At 41.1% G+C, this 22,025-nt stretch overlaps 1 protein-coding gene across 1 annotated transcript in view; it reads left to right on the top strand.

Moving 5' to 3' along the window:
- The window catches only part of DNAH9 (dynein axonemal heavy chain 9), a 241,202-nt gene that overhangs the window by 64,743 nt on the left and 154,434 nt on the right, over window positions 1–22,025 (top strand). Inside the window, exons 13-18 of the mRNA XM_074319350.1 lie at window positions 807–945; window positions 3,111–3,398; window positions 10,488–10,698; window positions 17,731–17,858; window positions 19,760–19,868; window positions 21,001–21,148. Of these exons, the coding sequence (XP_074175451.1) occupies window positions 807–945; window positions 3,111–3,398; window positions 10,488–10,698; window positions 17,731–17,858; window positions 19,760–19,868; window positions 21,001–21,148 (1,023 nt within the window). The remainder of the gene's footprint in view (window positions 1–806; window positions 946–3,110; window positions 3,399–10,487; window positions 10,699–17,730; window positions 17,859–19,759; window positions 19,869–21,000; window positions 21,149–22,025) is intronic.

Raw genomic sequence — 22,025 nt, 5'->3', positions numbered from 1 at the left:
CCCTTCTGTTTTCTCACAGATGCTATTTTGTGACAAAGTGGGGTTAAGAAGTACTCACTTCAACCCTCCGCATTAGATACTTAGGTTTGTGTGCAAGTAAGTACAGAATGAGCCCTGAGTATTTAGGCTTGGAGGAGACACATCTTGAGGATGAGGAATAGAGAGATTCTCAGTTTTGTGTAGATACCAAGAGAGACACTGTTGTTCACCCTCAGCCCCTGATCTATTCTAGGCAACTTGCTTTCCTAATCTGTGCCCTGTGTAAGGCACACTGGACTCAAGTTACAAGACTTGAATTGTAGGCCCTACTCTGCCCCTATCTGCTGTCATCCATCACCTTGGGCGAGAGAATTTATTTTCTTTATCCTTAGTTAACTCATCTTAAAATTGCAAGTCTTAAATGAAATCATTGCTAAGTAAGGTGTTACCGTGTTTCCCCGAAAATAAGACCTAGCCGGACAATCAGCTCTAATGCGTCTTTTGGATCAAAAATTAATATAAGACCCGGTATTATATTATATTATATTATATTATATTATATTATATTATATTATATTATATTATATTATATTATATTATATTCCCGGTCTTATAGTAAAACAAGACCGGGTGTTATATTAATTTTTGCTCCAAAAGATGCATTAGAGCTGATCGTCCAACTAGGTCTTATTTTCGGGGAAACACAGTAGGTTTTACACTCACAGATGCCTCCATCCCTGATCTCAGCCAGTGTCTCTTGTTTTACAAGCTCCCCTTCGACTGTGTAGTTGGAAAACTGTCTTGGCTCTCTGTCTCCCTGTGTGCAGGCCTTGTGCGATGGTTGTCCCAGACTTGGAGTTGATCTGTGAAATCATGCTGGTGGCAGAAGGATTCATTGAAGCCCGGTTATTAGCCAGAAAGTTCATCACCCTTTACCGGTTGTGCAAAGAGCTTCTCTCCAAACAGGTACACTCCCTAGTTAACTTGTAAAATCAATCGTGTGCGACGGACCCAGTCTGGATGGGTTTTGGGGCTGATGTATTAGGGAAACATACTCGATCCTTCTCATAGACAGTCACTGTGCCCATAGCATATTAAAAGATTTGAACACCTCTGTAACAAAAGGGTGTTGCTATATAGGCTATTAAAACAAAGGATTTCTGTGGTCAAATAATTTTTTAAAAATGCAATGCCTCATTGATCACCATTGGAACACTGCAGCAGCCAAGTAAAACCATTAGATGGAATCGTCTCTATATGAAGGAATATGAGATGGGAGAGTGTTGGGAAGAGAGAGTTAGGTAGGCATTGAGGAAACCCATGCCTTTCATCACTGCTTGACCTGAAATGTGGCTCCTGCCTAGGGCAGATCCCCTCACAGAAATAACACCTTAAAACGTGACCGAAAACCTTCAAGGTTTATGCCTTGGGTGGAGAATTTCTTGGTGGTAATCAGGTTACCCTGGGCTGTTCCTAATGAATTTCACTTCCCTTTGGGGTTCTCCTACTTGGATCACCTTTGCTGCCACAATGTGGGTGCTCTTAGCCCTGTGAAATCTGCCCAAAATGAATTAAAACAAACAAACAAACAAACAAACAAACTCTCCTGTTCTCTTCATACCTCCCAGGCCCCTTGCTCATTGTGTCTCTCTCTAGGTTCTCTACATCATTGACTCCCAGGCTAGCGACACTTTCACAACTCTATACCAAATCTTTCTTTTGAACGCTGAACCTGTGTATCCAATGGTCTGTACCACTGAAAAGCACCCCTGCTCAGCATCTAAAGCTCCTCTTCCTGCCAGCCCCCACTCCAAGCCTACTTCTGCATTTCCTGCTTCAAGTATGTACAGCCATCATTTACTCACTGATTCTGGAACCCTAGTTCTTGACACTTTTCCTTAGCGTCTCCTTCTAATCATGAATGAACTGTCATTCTTTCTGCCCTCTGGATATTTCTCAAGTATGTCTCATTTTCTTTGTACCACTTTAGTTCTAAGCACCCCTGTCTCTTGCTTAAACTCCTGGAACCGCCTTGCTCCTTGCTTCTCCACTACTACTCTAGTCCATCCAGCCTGTTCTTTGGCCACCAGCCAGAGTGATCATTTAAAAATGCTACTCATTGTTCCTAGGATAAAGACCAATATCCTTTTCACTGTCCGAAAGAGCGTGTGCAGGGCTCCGTCTCCTGCCTACTTCCAGAGCTTCAGTTCACAGCCCTCACCATCTTTTGCTTGCTGTACCCACATTGGTCTTCTTTGAATCTGGTGTGCAATGAAGACAAAGGACATGGTGGCTGTGCCTAGGCTAAGGATCATACTGCCCTAAAGAAACAACATTGAAGAAGACCAGACGGAGTAGAATTCAGTCAAGCACTGATGGAAAATAAGTTCAGTCAAGGCCAGGAGGAACAGGATGTCCACAGGCTCAGGGGAGGGAAGACAGTCAAGTTCAGGTACAGCCACCATGGCCCTTGTCTTCATTGCACACTGAATTGTCCTTTGTAGCATATATCACAGCTGTAATTAAATAACAATCTGCTAGGAAGCTGGTAGCAGAGCTGGGACTTGAACCTCGGTCTGTCTGAGTTCAGATTCTTTGCTGCGAGCTGCCCACTCCACCATTTCCCCTACCACACTGCTCTGAGACCTGATAGCAGTGTGGTCCCCTCTCCCACAGAATCGACTATCACAACTTGTGACCACTGAGTTCTACCTTTGACAAAATTTTCAGTAACTATTTTTTAACTCCTTTTCTCAGACAGTTTGAAGGCCTCAAAGGTAGATCATGGAAGCTTAGCCTCAACCCTCTCTAAGAGCTAACATGGCTCCCTCCTGGATGTACAAGGAGTAGCTAGATAGGTTTGTGAGTGGTTCTGTTTAATCTCCTGGACCCCCAGTTCCCTGTATGTTCTGTCTGCTTTGTTGCCATCACAGCTAGAAAAGTAACGTATGTCAGTCTAGGAACCAGGATCCTGGGATCATGATCTCCTACATCATTCCTTGCTACGCCTCTGCCGTGGCCACCAACGTGACCTAATATCGATGTGATACCTGTCATGTGCAGACACCAGCCTGGCATGTGGTGTTCTGCATCCCAGCAATTCCCCTCTAACCCTCGCTGCCTTCCCTCAGGACCACTACGACTGGGGCCTGCGGGCCGTCAAGTCGGTGCTGGTGGTGGCCGGGTCTCTGAAGCGAGGAGACCCCGATCGGCCTGAGGACCAGGTCCTGATGCGCTCCCTGCGAGATTTCAACATCCCCAAGATTGTGACCGATGACATGCCAGTGTTCATGGGCCTGATCGGGGACCTCTTTCCTACCCTGGATGTCCCTCGGAGGAGAGACCTCCACTTTGAAGCTGTGGTGAGGAAGGCGGTAATGGATCTAAAGCTCCAGGCTGAGGACAACTTTGTGCTCAAGGTACTCGGGGTTTCCATCCTAAGATTTGTCTCTTCATTCTTTTCTTAGACAACGGGTTATAGTTCATCCTTGACGCAAAGGGTTGCTTCAGATGTGCAGATATCTGTCCACTTGGTAATAATTCATTTCAATAGTTATTTATTGGGGCACCCACGATGTGGAATGCATGGTGAGGGATACAAGAAAAAGAGAGAGCCCCCACATCAGGGAGTTCATGTTCTAACCGGAGGAACAGACATGCCTGCTCTGCTAGAGCACGCGTTTCTTTCCCATGAATTACTTTATACATGATTATAGACAAGTGATATAACGGGGAGGCTACGTTGGGTCATATGCATTTTTCTTCTCTTGTAAGCGTTTTGATCTGATCAGGGGCAGCCTTTTTATAAAGAACAAATCTTAGGGTAATAGGAAGAATAATGTCCCTCCCAAGATATACACATCCTAATTCCCAGAATTTGTGAATATGTTTCGTTACATGGTGAGAGGGTATTAAAGTTGCAGATAGAATTGAGGTTGCTGATCAGCTGGCCTTGAGATGGGGAGAGGATCCTGGTTTATTGGGTGGCCCAATATCATCACAATGGTCTTTATAACTGAAAGAGGGAGGTTGATGCCATGGGAGAAAGACTCACCGGCCATTGCTGGCTTTGAAGGTGGAGGAAGGGACTGTGAACCAGGAAATGTGGGCAGCCTCTAAAAGCTGGAAAAGGCAAGAAAACAGCTTCTCCCCTAGAGCTTTCGGAAGAACCAGCCCTGTCAACACTTTGATTTGAGCCCAAAGAGACCTATTTTGGAATTCTGACCACCTAACCTGTAGACGATAAATTTGTATTGTTAAAGCCTTTAAGTTTGCAGTAATTTGGTACAGCAGCAATAGAAAATAAATACATTTAGCAACAGGTACAGACTTTAAGAAAAAAAACCCTGCAACTTCAGTGTAAGTATAACTAGTTTTGTAATTGTAGAAACAATGGTGGTTTGTACTGTTTTCTAGGGAGGCTCAGGGCAGGTGAAGACATTCATTTCCCCAGACGTTAAAACAGTGGACTAATGAAGAAGGTTCCATCGAGATCAGATCTTTAGTTGTAATTCAAGTGGGTTTTATTAGAAGTGAGTATGCCCATGATCTACCTATTGAAAAAGAAAACACAGGCCCCCAGATTTAAAGCTTCAGAGGATTAGCAGGCAGGATTAACAGATATGAGGATTAAGTGTTCTAGCATTTTTTAATTAGAATTAGCAGACATTGTTGAGTTTTTAGGACTTTGGATACAAAATTCTGTAATTTTGAGTGGTCTGCCCCAACCCATTTTTCCATGAGCCTGTTATTTTTACTGTGCAATTTTGCAGAAGGTGATGTTTTCAGGATGCATAGATGCTGTTACAGTAGAAGTGCCTGCACACAAATAACTATTCCTTGAAGCAGGATATGACAGGTGCCAGAGAAGAGGGTCTGGGGTATGGGGACAAGGATGGAATTTTTTTCCTGTACAACAATGTGTTTAAGAATCACATGAATCACTTTACAGTTCACGAGAGGTTTTGTATTCTGTATCACGTTAGGTACCCCTCCAACCCCGCAAGACAGGTGACAGAGAGACACGTTACAGGTGGGGCAACAGGGATGCTGTTACTTCCTCCAAGATACTCCACTAAGCTGTTTCATGGGCGAGAAAGTGCTCCCCCTTGAGGAAGGTACAGGCCGGGGTGCAGGTTACTTCTCCACTCCAGCAGGTGTTTCTCGAACACAAGATTTTTACTGGTAGCGTTTAAGCCCTGGCTCTATATAAATAGTATTGCAAGTCGACATCCAATTTCATTTCTGGGATTACACAAAAGCAAAGCATTGCTTGGTCCTTTGCAGCTGTAATTGTTTTTGCCAGCTTGACTCTCCCGACTTCCAACCTCTCTCCTCTTAAGTTCAGTCGATAGATTTTTTTAAAGGTAGCCATGGGCAGGAGGGTCTTCCAGGTAGCGGGGAAAAAGATCAGCAAAGGGTGGATGGGGAAACAGACATGGTGCGAGCAGCAGAAAAAGGTTTTGGGGTGGTGGGGAGTGGGCAGTAGGACTGAAAAGATAACATGGAACCATGATACACAGAGGGCCGTGAATGCCAGGGGTCTGATCCTAAGAGGCGCCTCCACCCCCGAGATGAATGAAATCCAAGAGGCTCCTGAGAGGCGGTGCCCTGGGACTTGGATCAGGACAGTCCATATTCTCCCAGGCTCTCCGGGCGTCTGCTGAGGCTGTAGGACCCTCTTTCCCCAGTTTTTGCACTTTTTCCTACTCAGAATCTTACTCTCTTCCTTTCTGTTTGTCAGTTGGCCGACATCCTGTTTTCTTCCCTTGTTTTTCATAACCACTTTCTGCTCCTCTGATAAGACAGATGTTGTCTCTTAAAGGCTCTTGGAACAGATGATGTTTTCTCCCCAGTTTTTGTTTGCACTGTCCACTGAAACTTCTGAAAGTTAGTTCATCAAAAACCTGGTGAGGCTCTCGTTTGAGATGGCATCCTGTGATCCCTTAAAGGCAATAATATAAATGCAGTGGTGTTTTTGGTTGTTTTGTTTTGTTTTCTTAAGAAAGCGGAATCAGCTCATTGAAGTGTAGAAACTGGGAAGAAGATATTACAATAAATTTCAGGAAATGTGGAAAGAGGATAAAAGCAGGTTGACAGATCAAGCAGAGCAGGGGGGCTGTGGGCCAGAATGCACTTAGGAGGGGGCTCAGGGGACGAGGGGCCAGGAGGTGGCCAGCCTGCCCAGCAGAGCCCCAGAGAAGCTCTGGGCTTGGAGTTGGTAGTGAAGGAAGGCAGGGAAGAGAGAGCGAACTGAAACAGCCAGAGGGGGACCAGTAAGTCTGTTTTCCCTATTATTTTGCCACTTGGCTCCTCACACTCTTCTCCTACCTCCCCATTCTAGTCTTCAGTTCCCAAGAATACAGACCACATGCAGCAAGCATTTAGCACGCAGCCAAAAAGAAAAGTCTGAGGGAATTTAATAAACTCTTTGGGGAAAGCTATGACTGCTCTTGGATACTAGTGCCCCCCTTTAAAGCCCTTCCATTCTGTTGGAGGCCTCTCAGCTGGAAGGCCAGCCACCTTCTCACTCACACACAAGTGAAAGGACGAAGACAGAGGTCAAGATCTGACCTTGGTCACAAATCTCCTTCTCAGTCTTCCCACCCTGGGGAGAGACCTGCACACATATCCAGTAGCAGACAGCACCCATCCCAGCTCCTAGGAAGCACGGTGCAGTTCTTCATTTAAACTTGATGCTCACCAGACACTGGAGAAAACCAGCAACAATGAGGGATAAGCGCAAAGCAACAGGTGACTCAGGAAAGGAATGAAATTCCGGATGACATCAGAACATCTAGTCAGCAGTATCGAGCACTAGAGGACAAGGGCACCATTCTTTCAGTGTTCTGAGTGCAAATTGCTTCAAGACTAGAATTCTATACAAACCAAGTTATCATTCAAGGTATTTTCAAAGTCCTAAGTTTTATTTCTTATGCATTTTTTTGAATAGGTTACTTGGGGACATACTACATTAAAATGAGGATGAAAAACAAGAAAAATTTCATGGGATTCAAAACATCAATAATCAAAAAAAGAAATCCAGGCATGATAGCTGTTAGAGACCTAGAAAGCTGTCAATCGAAATTAGAGCAGGAAGTCTGTAGTTTTCAAGAAAAAGGACCTCAAAAATGAATATATTCAAATCAAGAATACACTAACAAGATAAAAGCTTTTATGTATTTTATTTAGCTTCTAAGTTATGGAAAATAAGGCTTGTGTTGTGTCTTTTAACAAAGAGAAAGGAAAGCAATTAAAAACACCAAGAGAAAAAATCATGGTCTAAATTTTATTTTAAAAAGTAAATGTGGAGAAGGGTGGTAGAAGAGGGAAAAGGGGGTCAAACATATGGTGATGGAAGGAGACCTGACTCTGAACACACAATGCAATATATAGATGGTGTATTATAGAAATGTACACTTGAAACCTACATAATTTTACTAACCAGTGTCACCCCAATAAATTTAATAACGATTTTTACAAAGTAAATGTGACCTGATGTTGATCAATATATAGAGTGTAAGAAAAGAGTTTCCATTTGACCTTGAAAACAATTGATGCCTAGAACATCCTCTGACAAGTCATGACACTAGGCCCATAGAGAGAGAACACCATATATTCCAGGCAAATACTTTCTTCTGTAGTGAAAAATATCTACAGTGATAAAAATGTAAGCCACTATTGGTCTTAGAATCATGGCGACTATAGAATGTCTAAATATAAGTACAGAACAGGATGTAAATATTATCAAACACAGCAATGTAAAAGCAGAATGTATCTGAAAGAAGATAGGAGATGGAAAGATAGAAGGAAGTAGAGTGATATTTATATATTCATCTTACAAAACATACTGTCAAAAGCTTCTGGATTCATAACAGAGAGTAGAAATAGCCCATTTATCAGTTGATAAGTGAATACACCAATGTGGTATGCTTGTACAGTGGGATTTGATTCAGCTGTAAAGAGGAACGAAGTACTGGTACATGCTACAGCCTGAATGAGTCTTGAAAACATCGTAAGTAAAAGAAGCCATTCATAAAATTCCACATATTTTATGAATCCATTTGTAGGAAATGTTCAAAATGGACAGATCTATGGAAGCAAAATGTATATTGGGTTGCATCGGGCTTAGGTAGGGGTGGGGGAATCGGGACTGACTGCTAATGGGTGTGGTTTTCTTCTCTTGTGGTAATGAAATGTCCTAAAATTGAATAGTAGTGATGCTTGTACAAATGTCTGAATATGCTCAAAATCATTGGATTTTATGCTTTAGAAATGTGAGTTTTATGGTACATGAATTATATCTCAATAATACTTTTGAAATGAACAAAAAGAAGTTGATGGAACTATAAAGCAATTTTAAGCTGTTGCAGTATCAGGGAATCAGTTGTTCATGAAAAAAAAATCAATGACTCTAATACAGTCTCCATTCAATAGCCAGAGCACCACTGCTACTGCCTCTTCTGTTCCCTCCTCCCCTTTCCCTCTCCTTTTCCTCCTCGATACTTTTTAATGCAATCACCTCAGGTCAGTTTCATGCTTAAAATCCTCCAAATGCTTCCTGTTGTGCCTAGAATAAAATTTCAATTACCAATTCCAGCGTATCGGATCCCTCTGTATCTCTTTTACCTTATCTGATACCACTCTGCCCCCCCCCCCTTTTCCCCATTCTTTGAGCTCTCTAAGCTTAGCTTAAGGCTTTTCACTCAGTGTCACTCTACCTAGAATGCTATTCCTGCTGCTCTTCATATGGTTAACTTTTTGTCATTTGTATATTAGCTTAGATGTCAGCTCCTCAGAGACCCTTCCTGACCACTTTCCTCATCCTTATCTGGGAAGATCCTGCATGAGGTCCCTGAAGGATGAAAACAAGAGCCCAGATTCTCCCCTGGGTGCTTTAGGGCCCTGAATCAGAGGAACAGCAATGGCTTGGGATCGAGAAGAGAAAATTATTGATGCTATGGAAAAAAAAACTCAAATTAATATCTCAATAAGTTATCTTGCCACAGTGGAAGCTAATCATCCTGCTCCCCACAAACAGCCGTTTATCTGCTCCCTTCATATTGAGCTTAGCAGTATCACTCTGCTAATTCCCTGGTTGCATGATTTGAGAATTCTTTTTGACACCCGTATAATTTGATTTTTTTTACAAAAATATAGGAGTCATCATTTTTTAAAATGTAGACTAAATAAAATATATGGGGAAAAATTTTCCACTGTCCCACTACCCTGTTAATATTTCAGTACATTTCCTTTTCTGTCCACTTTCCTCTGCTATTAAGGATCTTATTGTGCAAAATATGAAGAAACTTGATCTAAAATGAAGTTCAAATATTTTAGATCATGACATACAAAACCTTTTAAGGGGGCCATCCTTCATATTTTCAGCAAACACTTGTTCAGCACTCAGTACGTGTCAGATTCTCACTAGACACTGGCAATAGAGAGAGGGATCCCAGTCCTGCCTGCCTTCAAGGAGACGGTAATCTAATAGGGAGACAGAAAAGTAACCATTGTAACATCAATAAGTATTAGAATAAAGGATGTAGGTATGGCCAGAAGTAGGCAGAAGAAAGGATAACTTCTTAACAAAAGGCACAGTATGTTGAAAGGCGTAGACACAAGAAAGAGCATCGCTAAAGAACTCCAAGTAATTATCTACGTGAAACGTGCATGTTGGGATGACAGATAAGACTGGAGGCTGATTTGGGTTAGACTGCAAAAGAGTCTCGTCAACCAGCCTGAGGAATGGCATTTCATCACCAAAGCTATGGAGAACCACTGAAAGGACAGAGTGATGGCAGCGACATGGTAGGATTTTCATTCCAGTAAGTGCACTACCACAGTGTGGGAAGGTGAGCCTGGATGCCAGCTACAACAAGAGTAATGGGACCTTTAAGGCTACTGTTGTCCCCAGGAACTCCTTGACTCCAGCTTCATCAAACCATCTGGCCAACCACATCATGCTCTGTCACACACAAGCCTTGTTCTGTGCTATGACCCCTGCCTGGAATAGCCTTCCTGTTCATCTGCTAGGAAAATTCCTGCTCATCCCTGAAAGCCCCAGTTCAAAACCCTGCTCCTCTGTAAAGCCTTTCTTCTTCCCTTTATCTTTACAAAATCAATTGTTCCCTCCTCTTTATTCCTATAGCACTTTATAAATACCTCTATCAGAGCACTTACCACTTTACATTGTAATAATTTGTCAACATGACTCCATCACACTATGAGATCACAGAGGGCAGAAGAGTCATCCCCGAATCTCCCTCAACTGGTATACTCTCTCACACGTAGTTGGTGACTACTAATTATGTGACTGAATGATGAATAAGTGACTAAATGAATCGTGTTGCCCCTCCATTTTGGGCCTCATCAAATCTTGAGGTGAATAACCCTTCCTCTGTGGACTTCAGGTCTCACTTCAGATGCCAGCCTGGCTCACAGAAGAGCAGCTGGGATGTAGGTGAATGACAGGTCGGTCTCCCTGGCTGACTGTCGTGTCTCCCCAGGTGGTCCAGCTGGAGGAGCTCCTGGCAGTGCGGCACTCCGTGTTCGTGGTGGGCGGTGCTGGTACTGGCAAGTCTCAGGTGCTGAGGTCCCTGCACAAAACCTATCAGATCATGAAACGCCGCCCCGTCTGGACTGACCTCAATCCCAAAGCAGTCACAAACGATGAGCTCTTTGGCATCATCAATCCAGCCACACGAGAATGGAAGGATGGTAAGAGTGGGATGTCCCTAGGAGAAAGTTTTTGCTACCCTCAGAGCCTCTTGGGCAGGCCTGAATATAGTGGGGTGAACTGCAGAGGAGAGAACAGTGGACTGGTCTTTTTGGGATGGGAGAAGGAGGTGAAAAGAATCAGAGAAAGCCTCAACATGGATGGAATTAGAGGGTATTGTGCTAAGTGAAGTAAGTCCAACAGAAAAACAAATACCGTGTGATCTCACTTATATGTGGATCTAAAAGCTTGTCGATGCAGCTAGTAGTACATGGACTTCTCCCTGAACCATGTACTTTTTAACAAAGGAAATTATGTCTTTCAAGTCTGTTTAGCATCTGGGATCCCTGTTTTGTTTATAATTCTTTCTAACTTTCAGCTATAGATATAGTATCATAAACTTGGTCCTAAAGATGTTTTTTACATTAACATTTTTTAATCTAGCTGGAATTTATTTTGGGGCTTAGTATGCCGTAAGGTAGAGAATCAACTTTATTTCTCCCAGATGGATAACTGAAGGAGCCAGCACTCTTTATTAAGTAAACTGTCTTTTCCTTCTGAATTTGAACACTAGCTTATCATACATAGTGTGCTCTGATTCTTGGTTTTCTGTTCTGTTCCACTCACTTCTTTATCTAATCCTACACTAATGTAATTCTATTTTGCTTACAATTATTTTATTAAATTTAATATCTGATGAGGTAAGTTCCTCCTTAATATACTTGTGTAATTTTCTTAGCTAGTCTAAGGCATTTCTTATTCCATATTAAATTTAAGCTCACATAATACAATTCAAACTTTAAATGGTTTGGAATTTCAATTAAAGTTTTGTTTAATACATTAAATATGGAGAAATTGACAAAGAAGTCTTACATTGATCATAAATCTGTGGTTACTAAACAAGAGAACATCCAAGTAAATGGAATGTACCCTTTTAATTTTTAAAGAAAAACTTGTTAAAAATAGAAATAAACTAGAGTATATTAATACACCTTTTTCAAAATTAGACAGATCTGGTAGACAGAAAAATAAGTATAGACATAGAAAAATTGGGAAATGCACCATCAAACTCAATATATCACATAGTTATAGAAATATGCATCTTATAAATAGAAAATATTCCTTTCTTGGTTGGTTCATAGAACATTTCCAAAAATTAAAAATTTAGTTGGCTACAAATGAAGCCATAATGATTTTAAAAGTATCAATTTACAGGCCACAGTCTCTGATAATAATGCGATAGAACGGGAAACAAACAGCAAGAAAATTATCAAAAATAATTTTACTATTTCCAAATCAAGAAATGCTCACTTAACCCCTGGATTAAATAGAAAATTAAATTGCAATCCTTCTAGGAAGCAATAAGAAGAAGAACACACCATATAAAAACCTTTGGGACACATCCGAAGTCAATAAGAAAAAACTCTAAGCTCTCTGTATTATCCAAGGTAAGCAGGAATGAAGTCAGTATCCATCCTAAGAAATTATTCAAAGAGTATTAAAAATCTAAAGAAAATTGAGGAGAACAAACTAATAAATATAAAAGCTGAAATAAGTAGGAAGAAACAAAAAATCATATTAAGGATAAATAAATATAAACATTGATTCTTTGTAAAGACAATAAGTTTATTATGAGCATGATTAATGGGAGCAAAGAGTAAACATATATAAGATTAGGAATTAGAAGATATTACATATAGACAAGATTAAAATAGAAGAGAACACTTAATTAAATTATACATATTTGAACAGTTAGAATACATGATCCCCTGGCAAAATACAAATTAACCAAATAAACCCCAAAAGAAGTAGAAAACAAGTAAACTAATGAAAAGGAAAATTTTGCATAGTAGCAGAGCCCCCCAAAAAAAATCCAGATATAAAACAAATAAGTCATGGGGATGTAACATGCAGCATGGGGAATATAGTACTCAATAACATTGTGAAAACACAGTACGGTGTCAGATGGTTGCTGGACTTATCATGGTGATCACTTCTTTAGGTATATAAATGTTGAACACCTATTGTGTACCCCTGAAACTTACATATTACTGTATGTTAGCTATATATTTAATAAATGTCTTTTAAAAGAAGATATTTCTGGCTCCATAAAATAAATTGAGAAGTGTCTTTTTAAAATGATTTTGGGATTATCTTTTTTAAAATTTATTTTCAATTGCAGTTGACATTCAATATTATTTTATATTACTTTTAGATGTACAGCATAATGGTTAGAGATTTATATAATTTACAAAGTGATCCCTTCCTAACCCCTGATTAGTCTATTACCCATCTGGCACTATACATAATTGTTGCAACATTATTGACTATATTCCCTATACTGTACATCCCCAGGACTATTTCATAACTACCAATTTATATAAAAAAGATAATTTCACTCAATATAATAACGGCCATGAATGACAAACCCACAGTTAACATCATATTTAATGGGGAAAAGCTAAAAACATTATTAAAGTCAGAAACCAGAAAAGGATGCCCACCATCACCACCCTTATTCAACATAGTATGGGAAGCCCTAGCCACAATACTTAGACAAGAAAAAGAGGCATCAAAATTGGAAAGGAAGTAGTAAAACTGTCATTATTTGCAGATGACATGATACTATATCTAGAGAACCCCAAAGATTCCGCCATTATAAACAATGCTGCAGTGAACATATGGATGCACCCATCCCCTCAAAGTAGCATTTGGGTTTCTTCAGATAAATACCCAGAAGTGGGATTGCTGAGTCCTTCATTGTCTCTTGTTATAGCCTTTGTTTTAAAGTCTATTTTGTCTGGTATAAGTATTGCTACCCCAGCTTTTTTTGTTGTTGTTTCCATTTTGATGAAATATCTTTTTCCACCCTTTCGCTTTCTGTGTGTCTTTCAATCTGAAGTGAATCTCTTATAGGCAGCGTATGTAAGGGTTTGTTCTCTTATCCATTCAACCCTCCTGTGTGTTTCCAGTGGAGCATTTTAATCCATTTACCTTGAAAGTAATTTTTGATAGATATATAGCTAGTTCCATTTTATTATTCATATATATATATATATATATATATATATATATATATGTATGTATGTATATATGTGTGTGTGTATGTATATATGTATGTATGTGTGTATGTATATGTTTTTTTCTTCTTAAAGTCCCTTTAACGTTTCTTGTAATGCTGGTTTGGTGGCGATGAACTCCATTAGCTTTTTCATGTCTGGGAAGCACTTTATCTGTACTTCAATTTTAAATGATATCCTTGCTCGGTAGGGTACCCTTAGCTGTAGGTCTTCACTTTTCACCACATTGAATATTTTGTGCCAATTCCTTCTGGCCTGCAAAGTTTCTGTTGAGAAATCATCTGACAATCTTATGGGAGCTCCCTTATAAGTAACTAATTGTATTTCTCTTGGTGCTTTTAGGATTCCCTCTTTGTCTTTAACCTTTGCCATTCTAATTATACTGTGTCTTGGTGTGGGCCTGTTTGGGTTTGTCTTGTTTGGGACTCTCTGTGCTTTCTGGGCTTTTATGTCTATTTCCTTTGCAAAGTTAGGAACGTTTCCAGTCATTATTTCTTCAAATAGGTTCTCAATCCCTTGCTCTCTCTTTTCTTTTTCTGGTACCCCTATGATGCAAATGTTGTTAATCTTGGTGTTATCCCAGAAGTCTCTTAAACTATCCTCATTTTTTAAAATTGTTTTTTCTTTTTGCTGTTCTGATTGAGTATTTTCTGCTACCTTGTCTTCTAAATCTCTGATTCGATCCTTTGCTTCATCTAGTCTTCTGGTGAATCCTTCTCATGCATTCTTCATTTTAGTTATTATATTCTTTACTTCTGACTGGTTCTTTTTTATGGTTTCTATGTCCTTTTTATGCTTGCTATCTTGTTGTTGACGTTCTCACTAAGTTCCTTTAGCATCCTTATAACCAGTGTTTTGAACTCTGTATGTAGTAGGCTGCTTGCCTCCATTTAATTTAGTTGGTTGTTTTTTGTTTGTTTTTTTGGAGTTTTATTCTGTTCTTTTATTTGGGACATATTTCTTTGTTTTCTCATTTTGACTGCCCTCCTGTGTTTGTTTCTATGTATGAGGTAGATCTGCTATGTCTCCCAGTCTTGGCCTGATGTCCTTATGTAGTAGGGGCCCTGTGGGGCCCTGGCACAGTCTCCATAGTCACCTGCTCTGGGTGCTCCAGGAGTGTCCTTTGTGTCGGTTTTGTGTGTCTTCCTGTTATAGTTGAGCCTTGATTGCTATTGGCTGGTCATTGGGTGGGATTGACCCTCAAGCTAACTGGCTGTGGGGTTTGGCCACATCTACATCTTATGGGCTGCTGTGCGGGGGGCTTAACCCACTGAGTAGGATTTGCCCCAGCAGGCTCCGGTGCCTGTTGAGACCGCCCTTTGTGTGTTCTGATTTGTGGGGCTAATTGGGTGGTTCTGTACTGTGGTCTGAAGCCAACCTCCAGGTATGTTGGGTTTGAGGTTCTTGGGAGGGGCTCTAGGGTAGGTCCAGTTCACCCACTGCCTGTGACCAGCCAGAGACTACCTGGTAGGAGCTATGATGTGATCCATGGTTTTTCACTGACTGTGCTAAACCTGGAGGCATGTGGGAGAGGCCATGCTACAAACTGAGGACAGTTACCACCAGTACCAGGCCTGGGGTAGTGCCACAAAAAGCCAGGACACCCCAAGTCCTGCTGCCACCTGCAGGCTCCCTTAAAGTTCAGCTGCCAATAAAGCCCAGAGTGGTATGCAAGTTGGGTGAAGCAGGGTCTCAGGGAGCCCTTACAGTGGGAAGTGTTGTGGTCACCATGTTAATGTAGACTCTGGTTTGGTGCCAGTGCTGAGCCTGGAGTGACTCAGCAAAAGTCTCAGAGCACACCGAGGGCATTCGCCACTTGCCTGAAGTCTATGGACTCCGACAGTTTTCCAAGAAAGAGTGAAATGCCAGTGGGGCTTGCTGCTGAAGGAGAAAGTGCCTCCAGAGTTGGGGGAGTTGGGTGGGGTGGGGTCCCAGGGAGTCAGCAGGGTAGAGCCCTGGAGCTCACCAGACCAATCAGATTCAGATTTAGCTGTAAGCATAGGGGGAGGGCTCAATGCATTAAAGATGGCGACCAGCTGCATGGGAAGGGGAATTTTCACAGGGAATATAGCAGTGTCTTCCAGCCTTGGCTCGAAGCCACACACCTTAGTCTGTTCCCTGTATTCCTCTTTCACTCCCTGAGTCACTGTCACTTCCCCAGAGCCCAAGGTGAGGGCCTGCGAGCAAGTAAGGACCTGCGCGGTCCCTTTAAAAGGATGTCTGGGTTTCCGACAGCCATCTTTCTCACCCGGATGGTCAGAATCCCCACTGTTTTTTACAGCCAGATGTTGTGGGGGCTCCTCTTGGCACCTGTACTCCTGGCTGGGGATCCTGGAGTGGGGCTGGGGTCCTTTGCTTCTCTGGGGGGGAACATCTGCAGCCAAGATATCCCTCGCAATTTTCATCCAGCACAGGGAGGTTTGGGGACAGGCCATTTTGAATCTCTGCCCCTCCTACCAGTCTCATCATGGTTTCTTCTTTATATTTGTAATTATAAAACTTTTGTTCAGCCAGATTTCAGATGGTTCTCCAGGTTGATTCTTCTATAACTTAATTGTAATTTTAATGTGTTCATGGAAAAAGCAGGCACAGTGTTTATCTACTTACCATCTTAGATCTCCTCGACCAGAGCAAGAAAAATATTGATATCAACCTTTATATAGAACCAAAAAAAAAATAAATAACCCAATTTCACTTATTAATGTAGATTCTGAAATTATGAATAAAATATCAGTAAATAAAATCCAACAATATCTCAAAAAAATAATATACTTTAAGTAGAATCTACTCCAGGAATGTCAGGATAGATCAATTAATGTTTGAAATATTAACATAACGAATGGACAAATTAAAAGAGAAAATTATTTGATCAATCAATGGATGCTAAAAATTCAGTATCTGTTCCTAATTTTTTAAATTCTAAGTAAAATAGGAATGGAAGGAAATCCCTTAAATATGATACTCTTTGCCCAAAGCCAAAAGGAAAAAGTATGCATTCTGAATGATGAGAAACTAAAGTCATTGCGCTTAAAATCAGGAATAAGTCAGGGAGACCGATTATCAACGTTATTCCACATTGCTTGATGGGATTCTAGAAAATGCAGTAGATAAGAAAATGGGATGCATGGTATAAATTGGAAGATAGGAGAAAATTTATTTTTTGCCAATTATACAACTTTATACCTAGAAAACTCAAGAGGAATTTTTGAAAAATCACTAGAATTAATAAGAAAATTTATTAAAGGTAACTGAAAATAAAATAAATGCATAAGATTTAGCCGCTTTTCTCTATACTAGCAGTAGCCAGGTAAAAATGGAAATCCAGGGGGAAAAATGCCATTCATAAGATCAATAAAAATTATGATATGTCTAGGAATAGATTTGGCCAAAGAGATATATTGAAAATGCTATAAAATGTATTAAGACACATAAAACAATATTTGAATAAATGAAAAGACATGTCATATTATTGTTTGAGAAAGCTTAGTATCATAAAAATCAATTCTGTCCACAAAAGATATAAATTTCATGTAGTGCCAATTAGTATCACACTGGGCCTTCTCTCAAAGTCTGCATTTGACAAGATTTGCCCAGGCTGAGATTACAAAGGATGGAATCCTTACCTAACAAGGTTTTATGTAATTCCATCATGTCACAGTTGCTGTTGAAATGATTCACTGGGGTTCTTTGTCACTTAAAAATCTAGCTCTATCAAGTTTTGTTGTTGATTTTGCTGTTGTTCTTACAAAAAGTCAGACTGGAGCACAGAGTGGCACCTTGGGCACTGTTGCATGTGTGGTAGAGTAGGATACAAAGCGAATTCTGACCTACCTTTGATTTTTACCCCTGAGTATTGATATTTACTCCTCTGAGTATTGTAGCCAATAGGGAAAGGCTGTGTTAAGAGAAAGATGGAAGGTGAAAGGACAATAAGATATCTGTGGTTCCTTTCAGGATTGTTCTCTTCCATCATGCGGGAGCTTGCCAATATCACCCATGATGGGCCCAAGTGGATTTTACTGGATGGTGACATAGATCCAATGTGGATTGAGTCTCTGAACACTGTCATGGATGACAACAAGGTATTAAGGGGAAAGGAAATCCCCACGTCATCCTTAATCATCTATTAAACCAGTCCCCCTGACACATTGGGAAATCGCTATTCCACATAAGGGCTGGCCCTGAGTAAAGAATTACCAGTATCTTTGTTTCTTAAATTTTTTCCAGTTGTATTGACATGTAATTGACATATAACATTGTGTAAATTTAAGGTGTACAACATGATGACTTGAAATACATATATTGCAAAATTATTAACAAGGCTAGTTAACACCTCCATCATCTCACATGATTACCTTTGTGTGTGTGTGTGTGTGTGTGTGTGTGTGTGTGTGTGTGTGTGTGTGCGTGCGCGCGCGGTAAGGACTTTTAAGATCTACTCTCTTAGCAACTTTCAAATATACAAAACAGTATTGTTAACCATAGTCACCATGCTGTAGATTACATCCCCAAAATTATTCATCTTATAACTGGAAGTCTGTACTCTTTGATCACCTTCACCCATTTCTTCCCCCATCCCACCCCCACCCCCCATCCCTAGCAAGCACCAATCTACTCTGTCTCTGTGAATTTGTGTGTGTGCTTTTTTTCAGATTCCGCAAATTTGTCTTTCTCTGTCTGGCTTATTTAGATTCCACAGTATTTGTCTTTCTGTATCTGACTTATTTCACTTAATATAATACTCTCCAGGTCCCTCTATGTTTTCACAAATGGTAGGATTTCCTTCTTTTTTATGACTGAATATTATTTAATGGTATATATATATATATAGCACATTTTTATTCATTCACTCATTGAGACGGACATTTAGGTTGTTTCCATGTCTACGCTATTGTGAATAATGTTTCAGTGAACGTGGGAGTACAGATCTCTCTTCAAGATCATGATTTTGTTTCTTACTGGTGTCCTTATAACATCTCAGAACTGATTCATCCAAACGAGCAAGAAACCATTGCACTTACTTCAGTGGCACTGCCATTGCTCACACTGATTTTAGCATTGTTATAACTGAGAATCTTCTGCACATAGATTAATTTAGTATTTAGAGCTGAAAGGAGTCTTAAGTCACCTATTTAAATCTTTTTTTTCTTTACTGTTTTCATTTTTTATAAACAAGGAAACTGAGGATCAGATACATTCTGAGCCTGTCAGACATTCTCAATGGTGACCCATCTTTATTCACAGAGAGTATATTTTATTTTTTTTATCAACAATGAAAACTAAATGCCAGTAAAGTCGCTGTTAAGCTGGTAGCTGCTCCTAAACTTGTTCAGAAAGCACATCCCGATTAGAAGTTTTAGGATGGCTTCAACATTTACAGTTTCATCACAATAAATGTATGTTCTCCCAAAGGGGCTACTTTAAAAGAAACAGCACTAATCTGAAGCCTAAACTTTCTTCCTTTAATAATCTTATTCTAATACAGTCTAGTCATCTGAATCATTGATATCAATTTAAACTCTTTAGATAACGTTTTTCCTGATTCAGTACGTGTACCACACATACACACACGTATGTACTCACACACAGAAAGGGGAAGGGGGAAATACAGGAGAATGAGATTGTTTCAGAAAATTTAGAGAGTGCTTCTATAGTAGTTGACCCTGACCAATGGAGGCTTGGATTGCACAGGTCCACTCATACACAAATATTTGCAATGGGCCCACTCAGTTCAAACCCATGTTGTCCCAGGGTTGACTGGCGATCGGGAATCTGCCTCTGTGGAATGCTGACTTAAATTATACACAGATTTTCAACTGCATGGGCAGTGGGTGCCCCTAACCTCTGTGTTCAAGGGTCAACTCTAATCACAAAGAAGGAAATAACCTTTCATAGTCCCTACCAGGAGTCATCCGCCAAAGCCCCACCAGCTGGCCATGCCTTCCGACCTGGTGTGTGCCCCCTCCCCGCCCATGTCCTCCAGGTGCTGACCTTGGCGAGCAACGAGAGGATCCCTCTGAATCCTACAATGAGGCTTCTCTTTGAGATCAGTCACCTGCGCACCGCCACTCCAGCAACTGTCTCCAGAGCAGGTACAGCCTAAGAAAGGGGCGAAACTAAAGTGCTCAGCAGACAGACACTGCTAGCATTCCACGTGATGCTGCTGGCTCTGAAGGGAGCTCACGCCGATCACCCAAACCCCAGCCTTCTCCACAGCCCTCATGCACATCACAGGGTGAGCAAGTGCTCTGAGGCCCGGCCCGGGGAATATTCTTCATTCAGAAACATGATGGGAACGGGGAGGGAAATGGCCCCTGAACTGGACAATTGTCCTCTGCATGTAAGTGCCTCAAATTAGGCTCCTTTTAGGCCAGTTCTAGCCTCTAGGTCAATGGAGATGACCGAGCGTTGCAGTTGTCACTACATCCTGGTGGGCAGTAACAGCTTTATACCTTAACTTTCCTCTAACTCCACTGCCAAATTTGTCAGCAGAGACTGAAAAATAAAGAGGGTTGGTTTGATCTCCACCATAACATCAGATGCCCTGTCAAGGACCTGTGCTGAGGTTGGAGGATACAAGCCGGAAGAATCATCTCTCTCACTCTGTATTTGTTTCCTAGGACTGCCATAACTAATTATCATAAGCATGGTGGCTTTTACAACCACATACATTTATTCTCTCACAGTTTTGTAAGCCAGACACCCTAAATCAAAGTGTCAGCCTTCTCGGGGAGAATCCTTTCTTGCATCTTCCTGCTTAGGCGTTCCTTGGCTTCTGGCCCCACGACTCCATCCTCCACCTCCATCTTCACATGGCCTTCTCTGTGTGTCTTTCTTTTTTCTGTCTCTTATAAGGACACTTGTAAATGTCCCACCCAGATAATCCGGGGTAAATTCACCTTAAGAACCTTAACTTAATTACTTCTGCAAAGGCCCTTTTCCCAAATAAGGTCACATGTACAGGTTCTAGGGATTAGGACGTGGGCATATCCTTCTGGGGCCACCATTTAACCCACTACACACGTCTACACCATGCCAACTGTTTATAATCAGTCACAGCCTTCTTTCCTCCTGAGCCTAGACGTGGCCTTAGGATCCTTCTCAACACTGCTTTCCATCAGCTGATATCAGTCCATTTCCTGAGCAATTAAAATAACTCTCTGGGGTGAAGAATATACTGATGTCCATGGAGAATTCACTGAACTATATTCCGTATGCTCCCAGGGATCCTGTACATCAACCCGGCAGACCTGGGATGGAACCCTCCAGTCAGCAGCTGGATCGACAAGAGGGAAATCCAGACAGAGAGAGCCAACTTAACCATTCTGTTTGACAAGTATCTTCCAACCTGCTTAGATACCCTCAGAACCAGGTAGGCCAAGAAATATGGAAGGTTGCAAGTTAAAGCAGTAATCAAAAGCCTGTTGGCTCACATCTTATGTCCCACTGATGTCATTTCTGTCCTGTCCCTGAAGTCAGATGTCCCCAGATCATTCCCCTCTGGGCACTGCAGATGGCAAAGGGATGCCTACTGTCAGTTCAGGCAGGAGATGAGATGAGTAAAGAGGAGGAAGATTTAAAGTGCCTTTTGTGAGTGCCACATGGGTGTATTTGAAGGAGGCTATAAGGTGCAATATCCGGTAACAATTCTGAGATCCTTCAATTTGCAGGGCATGCAGCTGGCCTTCCTACACATAATACACAGGTCATATCGACAAACCTAGAGGTGAAGGTGACACCTGTCAGTGACATGGGGGCCCCACTTCCTGTTCCTGACTGTTATGTTCATGGCCCAGATAATGTGGAAGCAGGTATCATTTGACCAGTCCTACCCCTCTGGATACTGTGAGTTCACTTTTCTCCTTTGGGTTTGCAAAAAATAAAAGCAACAAGCCCTGACCACATAAATGAGAGATTAATTACCCTTAATCAAAAGCATGCTTATTACAACAAGACCAATATGTGTCTGCAAAGAGAGTTTCCAATGTTTAGAACCTGCTTTTGTACACACTGTTTTCTTGACAGTTGATGCATCATTCTATGAATCAGGCATCCAACCCTGTAGTTCAGCCAAGTTCAACCATCAGAGGCTGGTGCTGTGAAAGAGACATGACTCAGAGATCCATAGTTCCCGAAGATTCAACAAGTTAGGGTCAGGATCATTTTTCCCAGAAATGAAGTCCATCTCTCAAAATGATCCTTGATTCCTTATTTGTTGGTCTGTCAAACATGGGATGGAGAATTGTTCA

This window comes from Rhinolophus sinicus, linkage group LG15 (assembly GCF_036562045.2).
Source record: "Rhinolophus sinicus isolate RSC01 linkage group LG15, ASM3656204v1, whole genome shotgun sequence".
NCBI lineage: Eukaryota > Metazoa > Chordata > Mammalia > Chiroptera > Rhinolophidae > Rhinolophus > Rhinolophus sinicus.
Note: the sequence above shows the minus strand (reverse complement) of the source record. Positions and strands in the feature narration are given on the sequence as shown.